General features: G+C 46.4%; 1 protein-coding gene across 3 annotated transcripts in view; it reads right to left on the reverse strand.

The window, feature by feature from the left end:
* Positions 1-5,895: 5,895 nt before the first annotated feature.
* The window catches only part of Psa (puromycin-sensitive aminopeptidase), a 33,329-nt gene continuing 26,287 nt past the window's right edge, over positions 5,896-12,937 (reverse strand). For 2 of the 3 annotated variants that reach the window (XM_077687517.1, XM_077687518.1), the window contains 7 exons: positions 10,802-11,021; positions 9,337-9,479; positions 9,151-9,207; positions 8,840-8,947; positions 8,595-8,747; positions 7,562-7,609; positions 5,896-6,318 (listed from right to left, as the gene is read on the reverse strand). In XM_077687517.1, the coding sequence (XP_077543643.1) occupies positions 6,175-6,318; positions 7,562-7,609; positions 8,595-8,747; positions 8,840-8,947; positions 9,151-9,207; positions 9,337-9,479; positions 10,802-11,021 (873 nt within the window). In that variant the 3' untranslated portion in view covers positions 5,896-6,174. Of the gene's footprint in view, positions 6,319-7,561; positions 7,610-8,594; positions 8,748-8,839; positions 8,948-9,150; positions 9,208-9,336; positions 9,480-10,801; positions 11,022-12,937 lie in introns of those variants that run through there. The other variant, XR_013319651.1, reaches the window with a different exon arrangement.

Genomic DNA, 12,937 nt, shown 5'->3' on the forward strand with positions numbered 1-12,937 from the left:
AGAACGCCATGCCGAGTAGCCCAAGATTTGTTGTTTACGCCTGCAGGAGTTGGAAAGCAATAAAGTGCTGCTTGGACATATTCATCGGTTTCGATCGATTCTTGTTATACCGAAAACCGGCACATGCACTATTTATTGCGTCCGTTAGCGAGCATATCAAGCCTTGAACACCGTAATCATGTCATAACTGTTCTCGCTGAGATGTAGTTCGCTACGGTAACGATGGTTACGATATAGAAATTCGGCGCATGTAAGCGGCATTCGAGTACTCTGTACAACGCTGTCTGCGCCGTTTGGCGGTGGCGTAGCACAAACCTTCTCATTGCATTTGCATGTGAATAAACAACGCACGCTGCAGATATGCACCTTCTTGCACGCAACCATAATGAGAGCCAATTTGTGAAGTACTGTATGCCTCACCCTGAAGAAAATATCCACACGCACTTCGTGAGCCTCCCAAACATCCCCAAACCTCCGAATGAGGAGGTTGTGACGGTGCAGAAAAATTAATGCGTTAGCCAGAGAAAAAACCATTACACTGATACAAGTCAACAACAACAAATAAATAGAATACAGCCATTTTATTTCCTGCTGTGCGATGCGCGCGTAGGGACCCGCTGCTTGGTGCGTAGCATTAAACTGTTAAGTCTTGAAAAGAGCATCTCAAAAATACTTTAGGCAAGCCTAGGCCTTTTGATTAGTTATCGAGGAGCTCTGAGCCTTGAACTTCACAAATAAGCTAGAAAGGACGAGTTACAGGCGATCATCTGACCGATGCTCCGAAGAATGTTGGTCTCTCGCTCCTCGTGTGTTGCAAACTTGTGCGGGATACAGCTTGAAATTATTCAGAGGTGTCAGAAGCTGGCAAAATGACTGAATTACTGCAAATACGCTTTTTAATGCCCTAAAGCATCAAAGCGGGTAATTTCTAGCACAGGTACTGTTGCTCCTCACAAGCGGAGGACAGCGGCGCAAGTGTAGCAGACGACAGCGGCGCGAGTCCCTCAGCTGACGTCATAGCCAGGGGGCGCCACTCAAACATCTCACCACCAACATAGTATTTCTTTCTCTATGCCACCAATACCTCTACCCCCCCAACGGTTTCACCTCCGTTGGCAAAAACGCCAATTCAGCGTGAACCGCATGGAGCGTTTTCTACTCGCGAAAACGCGCCGCGCACGCCACAGGCGCACTGACGCTGCCGCGTAATCCCCCGCCACGACCGGCTTTATAAATAAAGCCGGTCGTGCCCCCCGCTAACCCCCGCACGCTGCGCGTGCCGCGGCCGGCGGCGGCAACATGGCGGCGGCTTCGGCAGCGAAGTGATGCCGGGAGTTCGAGCGACCGCTTCTAACCGCTCTCTAAAATGCCGCTCAAGGCACGCACGACGTTGCTTGTGCGGTAAAGGAGGTTATAATGTGGGCGAAAACTGTACTATAAAACATTATCCGCGCTGCTAGTGAAAGCGCCCATTCAATATCTGCTGGGGTGGTAAGCCTAAACATCCCCGGCGGAGCCAGCCGGCTGTCTCGAGCGCTTCGAAACCGCCGCCATGAGGCGCGCGCCTCTCCATTGGCGCAAGTCGCCAGGCTCCTCCCACTGCCGCGCGCTACGCGCGTCAAAATCTAGCCAAGGCAGATGCGGCCGCGGGCGCGGAATCGTCAACGCGGGCGTCGAAAAAACGCACGCGCAACGCCGACGCGCGCGAATCGCGTGCAGAAACGCTCCATGCGGTTCGGCCTTTATACACTGCATGCTTCGCCCCTTCCCAGGTTTCACGTTAGTGGAGATGGCCCGGGATTTTTTAGTTTAACAGGAAGTTGAACTAGCAAAGACATTTTAGTTACAAAGTTTAAGAATGTCAGAAGCACTATCAAATGCATCAGTTTCCTTGAAGGTACTTCCCTAGCAAAGAATGTTTTTCATTACTTTAGAGAAGTTGGAACTATAAATGTGAGGTTCTGAGGTGAAAAATTTCCGAAAGATTTTTTTTCCACGCAACACCATAAATAGGGAAATTGTTAGGCACTGGACAAACCATAAAAAGGACTGCATGCCTTTTTCAGGGTGTCTAGCAAATTGCCTAATTCAATTTTCCTGACTTTTCCATGTTTTCCATGACCATTTTAAACAAAATTCCCTGACCTATACAACAGGCGCCATTCTTTGGAAATGGTCCGTTAAGCATATAAAAAGTGTAGAGAAAACACATTCTATCATAGGGAATCCTATCATAAGGAGACACATTTGTTGCAAGTGCCCTATATAACACTCAAAATGCACTTTGATTAACTTCAGTTTGAGGTTTGCTTGCCTTAGTTACGGCTTCAGAGAGTTTATTTTATCTTGCGGAATAGACGCTTCAAGTTCCGCTTCAGCGAGCACCTTTCGCTTTTTTTCTCGATTGTCCTGGCTCGACATGCAACGTGAACTGCAAGGTGCGTTTTTGCACGCGATTCGGGCACGTCGGCGTTGCGCGTGCGATTTTTTCACGCCCGCGTCGACAATTCGCGCGCGCGACAGCTTCTGATTCGCTCAGAAAATGACGCGCGATGCGCACGGCAGTGGGGGGAGCCTGACGACTTGCGCCAATGGGGAGCCGCGCGCCTCATGGCGTCAGTTTCGAAGCTCTCGAGACAGCCGGCTGGCTCCGCCAGAGATGTTTAGGCTTACCACCCCGGCAGGTGCTGCATGGCGCTTTCACAAGCGGCGCGGATGATGTTTTATAGTACCGTTCTCGCCCACATTATAAGCTCCTTTGCTCACAAGCAACTTCGTGCGTGCCTTATGCGGCATTTTAGAGAGCGCTTAATAGCGGTCGCTCAAGCTACCGTAACCACTTCGCGTCGAAGCCGCCGCCGGCAGCTGCGCGCGCAGCGTGCGGGGGTCAGAGCCTTCTATGGCGGGGGTTAGCGGGGGGTTACGCGGCAGCGTCAGCGCGCCTGTGACGTGCGCGGCGCGTTTTCGCGAGCAGGAAACGCCTCATGCGGTTCACGCTAAACCATAACATGTTCCTTTTTAATTTTGTAATTCTGGCATAAAAAAGAAGTTATTTCAAGATTAGATCCCAAAAAGCGCTTCCTTTTAAAATTCCCTAAAAAAAAAAAAAAAAAAAAAACAGCGCGTTGTGCGTGCGATTTGGGCACCACCTACATATTCCCACTGCGCAAGTGCACCCAGCAACTCAAGCCAGCTGCGAGCTGCGAGAACCGCACGGCGAGTTTCTGCACGCGAATTGTGCGCGGTATTTTCACGGCCGCGTCGACGATTTCGTGCCTGCGGTGGCTCCTTTTCTGCACAAGCGGGTGCGTTTCTGCCTTATTAAATGCCTTGTTATTAAATAATGACTTGCGCTTAAATTAAATAATAAATTTGCGCTTTCAGAAAAACCCGAAAACGTTTCATGCGGTTCACGCTTTCGTCGCGCGCGAACGTGTTGCGTTCAGTAACTTCTTGCCCCCCCCCCCGTCCCAGCACTGGTTTCCCCTATTCTAACACTGTGTGGGCAGGCCCCGAAGTAATTTCCCCTGACTGGTACTACTTGATTGAAAAATTCCCTGACTTTTCCCTGTTTTTTGAAAAGAATGCCAACAAAAGTGTGATTAATTTTTTACCGGCGTATTTCGTTTGATTCGAACTTAGTTAATAGTGCAAATAAATAATGCTTGAAGGCACACACAATACATCGCTGCTGTAGTATATATGTAGCTTTCCTAGAGCACATCAATGAACTATGCAATTAAACTGCACTCACTGAATTGAAGGCACTGACTTTTTCAATTTGCCAGTGTATCTTGTGGCGACTACGCACCTCTCCCAAACTTACCTGCAGTAGTCAACGGCAGGGAGAGTGTAAAACGGGTTAAAAACAGCTTGAATTTATTTACACCCCTCTGGAGAAAAAAAAATATTTTTTCAGCAATCAAAATTTTCGGAAATTTTAACTTTGTGGGAATTGCAACTCCACAATGAAAAAAATTTGACTACAATGGTCTAGCAGTGAAAAAAATTCGGCAACACTGAATCCTTGAAGGGTTTATTGAATTTCATTGAACCAATTCAGTAAAACTTGAATTGGCAATTGGAGCGGCAGGAAACATCTGTACAGATGCAAGTCTGCCTACTTCTGCGCAAGGCAGGTTGCTTTTGGTACTGCCAATGTGCAAGTCATTCCTCCAGTCTCCTGATCAGTCAGATTTACTCGCTGTTCCTGCTGTTACACCGCTCTGAATGCACCGAAGTATTCTTTAAAGATACCAGCATTAAAACTTTGGCACTAAAAGGGGTTAATAATGTGCAAGTGACACTTCCAGAGCTGGAAGTCATTTGCAGCAGCTCTAGTAGCACAAACACTGAGCTGCGAGGCTACCTGGTGCACCCTAATTGAATTTTAAGCACCGCTCCAATAACAACGGCAATAAATATTTTGCTGCTGCAAAAAGTGGCTAGAAAGACTAGAGACTGAAAGCATACTTGTTAATCGTGACACTCAGAAAGACTGCCCTTGTCAAACTGTCAAACACTGCCCTTTAAATAGTGCTAGTACCTTATAAAGCTTTTGCATGTCTTTATCAACTTCTATTAAGTTTCAAGGCTAGCATGGCCTTCTAGAAGTCTTTTTGGACTGCCAAGCACCTGCCCACTACACAGAGACATTTTGCGTCTATTGCCCTGTAAATAGTAGCGTGAAACTGCTCAGTGCCTGTCATGCCCATTTACAATTACCCCGTAGTTTCCGCTACAGATACATACTATCAAAAATTTAAGGTGAAAGCGTGATGATGAAAATCTGGTATGCATGGCGTACCATTTAGCGAACTGCTCAAAGGATAAAAAAGGTCAGATTGCTCGAAATGACGCCATTTCACTCAGGAAGGCCACTAATAAGCAAAGTCACCAACTAAGTGGAAAAGCAACCAAGTTCAAAAGAAAATTAGATAAATTTTACACTCGGTGGGACTCGAACCAGGCCCCCAAGAATGAAAGACTGCCAGGAAGCCCCTAAATCGCCATAGCCTGATAAGTGTAGCTGACAAAGTGAGCCTGTTGTGGTTTTGGATGCAAGATTCTGCTCCTCTGTGGGGTACAAGATGGAATGGAACATCGTGGTGCCTTGGACTTGGAAAGTGTGCTAGAGACATGAACTAAGAGCATACACGTTCCCCCCCTCATGGCAGATATGTAGGGCTAACAAGGGCGATTGGCCAAGCCCCTGTCAGAGTATCTGAAAAAGAAGGAAAGCCACAAAGGGGAAGAAAAAAAAAAGGATGATGATAATAAAAGGACACTTGCGCATGATTGGACAAGTGCCACTGGCAGCACCACGTCATTGCTGCGCATAGAATGTATGCGCTACCTTCCATGCGACGATTGTTATACAAATTTCATTGGTGCAGTGTCTACGGCGATGGACTATGTCAGCAGCAGCTGTGAAACATGGCGGCGAGCACAACACCAGCATATCCATTCCACAACTCAACACAATTTTTTTTTTGTTTTTGTTTTCTGGCATTCACTACATCTGAAGAGTACCTAGATGTCGTGGAATTTTTTTTCTTGTACCAAGCTTGAGCGAGAGCTATTTCCACTTGCAGTCCCATTTTGCCCGAACAAAATAGATACCGAAACACTGGGAAACCTGCACAAGTAGTGTCAACACAGAACATGGCTTCTTGATAAACTGCACACCTCAGTGGGCCTACGGCAGCAGTATGCTTACAAGATGGTTGTAAACAAACTATCTGAAATTGGTACACGAGCGAGGTTCAAAGCGGTTGGTGCAGGCACGGTAAATTTTGCCCACCAAAGACCAGCCTTTGTAGCAGCATGTAGTAGGACATGCCTGTTAGTGCAATTTCGCAAATACGTCACAGCCATTCCACCACTGCATTCATGAAGCTTTTATAAACAAATTTATTTTTACATACACAAAAATTCGACCATACATTTCACTCTCACGACACTCATTATATTAGGGAAAAAAACAAAAAAACAATCTCAACAAAATTCATTCCTGAAGCCTTTGAAACCCTAACTGAAACTCGTCAGCAAGCAAAAGAGCATTCTTTTCAGTTCTTGTCACATGATTATAAAAAAAAACACCCACAGAAACACAAGCACACACTTTTGCCAAATACACAACCAAAACTGGGGAAGTATTTGCTACTGAAGGCTTTACGACGACGACGCTGTCTTCAGCAGAAACTGCCGGACGTCTTCCGTGTCTCTTGCGAGCCAGGCTGCATTGAGCCGGATGTTCTCCAAGGACTGCTGCACCACGCGCTCAACTCCGGGAAAGTAGTTCTGGCTGAAGAAGAGCTGCGACATGTCCCGCATGATCAGTGCTTGCACTGGATCTAACAACGTTCAGCTTTTAAACCAGCCTTGCTGGAGTGCATCAAGAGATCGAGGGACAATGGCTCTCTGGCTCAAGAGAAAAAAGCTGCCCATTTTGTGCACCCTGAATCGCACAAGAATTTAAAATTCAACTGGAAGAAAGGTGTGTCATGCTAACGAAGAATTTGGGGCCACCTTACTTGCTTCTCAAATCTGTGAAAACTATAAGCGAATGTTTTCATGTGCTCTACTGTCCCCTCCTTCAGAAGCATTTTGCGTCTGAAATATTGTGATATACTGCGTCTGAGATATTGTGAAATAATACAGTGCAAGGCACACTCATGTTCCAGTGACTAGGCTTGCACCATGAATGAAGCCTTTTCCAACCTCTCACCACTAGGGACAGCCCTTTTCACCCAGCTGGTCACTTGTGATAATAGAAGCATTTTTACCCAACGCTAGCGATGAAAAGTGCACATAAGATAATAAATTTAATGGCTGCTAGGTTGCTCAGTGTCCTGTTCACCAAGCCCACGCTCTGGCTGCAAAATTTCATGTCTGCTGAAGCGGAGTTGTCTCTGGGCCGCTGGCGGGTGGGTGAAAGGCCCGAATTATGCCAGGCGGAAACGTGTGCTGAGCTTTTAAATGACTGCTAATAGGCCGCGGCAGCTTTCTATCGTTCTGAGTGCCCTACCCTGCTCTGTGCCACACAAAAACCCAGCGAATAAACAGGCACAGGTGGCACTTAGTAGAGGAGGTAAAACGTGGCTGGTGATGAAAATCGCCAATACTGCGAGCTGTCTGTCTGAACATCAACAAAGGTTATGCCAAAGGTTATCAACAAAGAACATGCTTGGAATAAGAGTACTGTACCACTGTCAACTTCCATGCACTCAAGGGGGTACAAATTGTACCCAATGCTTTTAATTTGTGCCTAGAATCAAACCAGCACCTCGCGGCAGTGTTGAAGTGGCCTCTACAACTGCATGGGGTCACGTGACGAAAAGCGCCAAGAAGCACCTCCAAAAGAGAATTTCCTTCATTTGATGCCATTTTGTCCTGACACTGATATGTCGGTAGACATTCCCAAACAGGAATCAGAACAGTTGAGCATTATGCAAAATAAAAAGACGGTAAGAACTAGAAGGTGGCAGCAGGCAAGAAGCATGCCTGATTGTGGGAGAAGCTGCTGCAGGATAAACACAGTTGGACTCCTTCCGCTTACCTCAATTTCCAGAGCCTTCTCTTCACTAGCGAAATTCTCGGTAATGCACTGCAAGCAGGAAAGTGGTTCATGAAATTAATGATCAAAGAATACATATTAATAAATTTTTTGCTTACAAAGAACTTTCAAACTTCATAGCAACTATTACTAGTTCAACAAAACATTATGCAGTGGGCTCTCCCAATCGCGTAGCTCCCAATAAAGAAGTATCGCACATGTTGAGTCCTGCGAGCGTGATAAATAACCATAGCACACAGCAGGTGAAGCTGTGCCCTCTGGCTATTCAGCAGGTTTGCGAACTCGACATCTGCGATCCATCTTCCGCAAACAGTGAGAGAAGAGAAAGCTTGTAGAACCCATTGTAAAAAACAGTTTAAACATATTGACGAAGCAAACAGGTTAAGAACTAGTTCATAAATTCTGGGGGCAAAACATAAATTAGAATAAAACTTTTGCAACATGCTGTAGCGTTGTTCTTTTGAGCTTATTTTAGTCGTACAGTGCCCACACTGAACTAGGGGTTGATCAGTTAGTGAAAACATGGTTCCTCGCTTATAAGAGGCCTCTCATATAAGAGACAGAAACTGCTCCCCGGTACTTGATGATTGAATAATTTATTGTAGGGTTTAAGGCGCCGATGTAATGCAGGCGATAAGGCGCGCCGTAGTGGAGGGCTCCGGATTAACTTTGACCACCTGGGGATTTTAAACGTACACGGAAATCTCTTAAACACGGGCGTTTTTGCTTTTCGCCTCCATCAGAAAAGCGGCCGCCGCGGCCGGGAATCGAACCCGCGTCCTCGTGCTCAGCAGCACAATGCTTCCCGGTACGTGCCTCTCATAAAGGGGGTTCAACTGTATAGCTTGTGCTGTAACCCCATGCACACAGCTGAAGCTTTTCAATCGCTGTAATGCTTACAACTATTGTACACTGCAAGTTATTTGTTCCACATACACGTGCATGACAAGATTTTAGAATTTCCCGATTTCCAAAAACAACTTTCCCACCAAAAGCTGTGCCAATAGCGATGTACCTTAACAAGCCTTGCAATGAGGAACCCCGAGCTGTAGCGCTTCCTGATAGCATCCTTGTTGTTCTCAAAAAACCTCCACGTCAAGTCTCGGCCAATAGCTGTGATGGCGCAGTAGATGATGACGAAGACAGCATCCTGCGACTTGACTTCATCCTGGAGAGCAGAGCAAGCAGGGAGTGAATGTGCACACACTGCAAATACGCTTCCCATTTGCGACTGTTACGAACAGAAGCTTTGGTACTCACAGAAACGGCAAACTCCAAGGTGGCCTGAATGAGTTCTGGCTTGGTCACTCCTGCCAAGGCCGTTGACAGCCTGTTCTTTTCCTCTTGAAGGTCAGTATTCCTGTAAAGCTGCAATGGCCTGTGCATCACACCTATGTCTCTGGCACAGCATTAGCGGTAACGAGAATGTAGAACAGACTCGTTCAATTAAGAGCTCTAGTGCACAGAACAGCCCCTTTTACACTGCACAAACAGTTTAGCCCAAGGCGCATTTTTTGTCAAAGCCCCGATGTAGTTTTTGAACTTGTTTGCGGTCACGGGAACTTGCTTACCTTCAGAAACTCGTCGTACAATTTCCGATCTGCAACTGATGCTGCTGCCAGGTAAATCTGAAGAGAAACATTTTTCTTGTTTCATGTGCAGTGCTTTTCCGCTAGCACATATACTTTAAGCAATGATGCTGCAGAGATAATCATGCAACCCCAGAACATATGAAAAGCTAAAAAATTGCCACTTACAGCCCCTCGAATGTCAGCAGGAATAATGGCAGTACCTGCCACATGGGCATCGAACCTCTTCCTGGCTTCTGCCAGAATGGCTGGATCCTTGAAACGTGCCAAGCGATCTATCACAGTGCTCCGCAAGAGTGTAGCCAGGTGGCCTGAAAGTAGACAGTATTCACCCATGAAGTCCCATCCACTCTAGAATTTTGCGTCGCAAAATCAGTTGTCTCTTGAGCCTTAATTAAATTTGGTGTAAAACCCTACCATCTGCTTTATGACTCGTTCTCCATCTAAACAAACGAATATTTCATTCTATAATTACTTCCAGTAACAGCTCAAGACTGCTGCTGGTATGCAAGCATTACATGGGGAACATGTAAATCACCAGACTATCTATGGTACAGTAAAACTAAATTAACCTTGAAGTTGTAAGATGCGAGAAAAATGCGAGTGAAGTGGAGATTTCAGATACGCTAAATGCCCACAGTTTCAATTCACTGGCTACACATAAGGATTTAACACAATTGAATTGACGAAGCCAATAAGTAGGCCTTTTGCAATAAGCGCAATCACCAAGCTCATCATACGCAAAGGATATTACCATAAATACAGTGCAGACCATTCATAACGTAACGACTTATAGTGTGGGACCGGATATGACGCCCTTTTTTCCAAAATACCTGGAGATAGTGAGCCGCGACACTGGAGGTTTCTGCTACCTGTACATTGTGCTGATAAGCAACTGCCTTCGGCATCGTGAACGCAAGGTGGGGTGAAAAAAAAATCCCGCTTGCAATCTTATCACGTTGTCCCACGGCATCCGTTCATAGACGCTACAGAATGCAGCCGTGCTCCCTCAAAACACAAACACAAAGGAAGTTAAAGCGCAGTTTGTAAGACTGTGCAGCAGCTTCTAAGACCCTGCAGCAGTGGCTGATGTAAGAAGGAGGAGGAGGAGAAGGGGGACGGGGGGGGGGGGGGGGGGGGGGGGATAAGGACCGCACCTATTTTTAAGAGGTCTTCGTCTGAGTGATGACAACGAAGAATGATTGAAAGGTGGGTTGCGATGTGGTTGGATTTGGGCACATTTTGTTTATAGTGCAGTACCGCTCATAGTGCACATTTTCGCAGCTCCCGTGACATACGTTCTAAGCGTTCTACACTGTACTTGGTATTACAGTAGCACAGCTGCTTCAACACGTGCTTAATGCGTTTCATAACTGTACACAACAAACGAACATACATTACCAAACAAGAGGTGGTGAAGGAGCGACATGTGGGCAGATGGGGAGGAAGGTAAACTAGGAATGAGAGCAAAGAAGTAAAGTGCAGTCAAGAAGTCTTTGATAAGTATCACCAGGGGAAGCCACAATGCCTTCACATTCAAAGCATGTAAGCAGGCTTCAGTGCCCCGAAGCATTTTTGCAGCTATGCGTATCATGCATCGAGCAGCCGGTGTGCACGATGAGGCAGCACTCACTCTCCCCTGGCTTGGGGTCCCAGCCCAGCTTGGAGAAGATGCGGGCCAGCAGCCGGCGGCCGTAGACATGCAGCAGCGGCTGCAGGTCCGTGTGCGAGAGCAGCTGGTTCAGCTTGCCCAGGCACGAGTTGAGCGAGTTCCACACTGTGTAGTTGTCCTCCTCCACGTAGGCCTCCATCAGCCGCAGGATGTCGACGGTCGACTTGTGGCCACTTTGCACCTGGCACAAGAACACAGCTCACCATCAGGGTCATGGCAGGCAGGCAGGCAGAAAAGACTTTACTACATTAGGCGACAAGAATGACCTCAGTGCAGCACTGACCCATATTTTCAGAGAAAAACAGAATGCTAGGCTTTAAGAAATCTTCGATGATCTCCACAAGCACTATGATTTTGGGGTCTTTAAAGAGAAGCTGAAGCGCTTTCCAAAAAAATTGAGTTAGATTAACAGTTATATAGTTTCTTGCGCGCTGATTCCGAATATCACATTGAAATTTATCGTACATGAGTCCAAGTGGCATTTATCTTGCAAAAAGCGCGGCCCCGCTTGAAAGACGCGCGCTTTTCGTCTTTTGACGCCCCTGATTGGTTGCGCCCGTCATGACGTCAAAGGATGACACCCTTCGGCTGCGCGGGTTGTCGGAAGCATTGCGAACGATCGCACGGTTGCCTTTGCGGCAATTCAGCTTGCAGTTTAATTTTCGCACATGACTGGAAGTTTGTTTTATAATTTCCCGTGCTGTTGGTTCAATTATCTTGGAGTTTAAATTTGCTTTACACGACAGAGAACCCCAAAGCAGTGACTGTGACGTCGACTAGTGGGTTCCATCAAAATATTTTTGAATTAGGCAACCAGCATAGGGGGATTTTATACCTTATGTTAATATTAGGTACTGCCTTAACTGTTTCTTATTATACACAAAACCATTTATGCCGAAGATTAATGGCCATTTTATAAACAATCTACCAGCGAAAAGCACGTACGTGCACTGCGCGAAAAAAAGCGTTCATGCGCCGTCGTCGCCAGAAATGCACGGCTACGCGAGCTGACGCCCGAGCGACGCCGATGTCTACGCTGTAAACGTATATGCGAGACACATCTTGCCTGTACACGCATAAACCAACAAGCAGACTCTGCTTCCGCATTTCCTTTGTTCGTTGTCGCCCACCCCAGCCCCGCTACTCATCCCCGTACACAGACCCACACGCGCGCGCCATTTCGGCAGCGGCACTACGACGCCTCCGCGATTGCTAGCTGCACTTCGATGACTGGCGTCTTACTGCTTCACATGCATTTATTCTGAAAACACTGCAGCATACTAGTGCCTGCTCTTCATTATTGGCTGTAGTAGGGCTTGATTTTCGCTTGTGCTTTGCGCATTCTGCTACAATATTACGGCCACCTCGTTTTAATTAACAGACCAGTCGGACAAGGCAGTTACGTTGTAGTTGCGTTACTTTGGGTAACAATCGCCAAACGTTTGTGATAATGAATCGTTGGCCTGTTTCAGCATTTCTAGATTTAAGCATTTACCGCGCTAGTCGGACAGAGGCCGTAATTTTTCGGCCTCTTCGCTCCTAATTTTTTTAGTATCATCATTATATATATCACCGACTATCACTGGAGCACACTTGAGGTTCAGTGACAGCAAGTGCTTGCCAGGTTATAATATGCAGCCACACGGAATCTTGGGCAAAAAATTAGGCCCCCGCAGTCAACACAAATTATGGCACGGTGGTGGTTCGGAGTGGTGTTTTTTTTTTTTTTTTTTAATTCCAGACAAACATCACCTTATCGTGACATGTATACTTGCAAAATTAGTAATCTGGTTGTCTTGGTTCTTTTACTTTGTAGGAATACTGTTTAGCTCTTAGCCGGGAGAGAACTTCTATCAGGATTGGCCCCTTGTTTTAGTTTCGCCAAAAAATTGTTTTTTTTGAAAACTGTCTTGATCCCATAGGGAATGAAAACCGATGCGTTTAACGAAACAAGTATTTCCTGAACAAATGTGACTTGGTTTCTGGAATGAAACGAAACATCCCCGGCCAAAGTACAGCAGTATTCCCCATCCTTTCTAAATCTAGAATCTAGTGTGAACATTCACGTCCGTCGCATAAAAAAAAACCGCATTGGAG

This window comes from Haemaphysalis longicornis, unplaced genomic scaffold, assembly GCF_048455015.1.
Source record: "Haemaphysalis longicornis isolate Haplotype H1 unplaced genomic scaffold, Haemaphysalis longicornis Haplotype H1 scaffold_1, whole genome shotgun sequence".
Classification (NCBI taxonomy): domain Eukaryota; kingdom Metazoa; phylum Arthropoda; class Arachnida; order Ixodida; family Ixodidae; genus Haemaphysalis; species Haemaphysalis longicornis.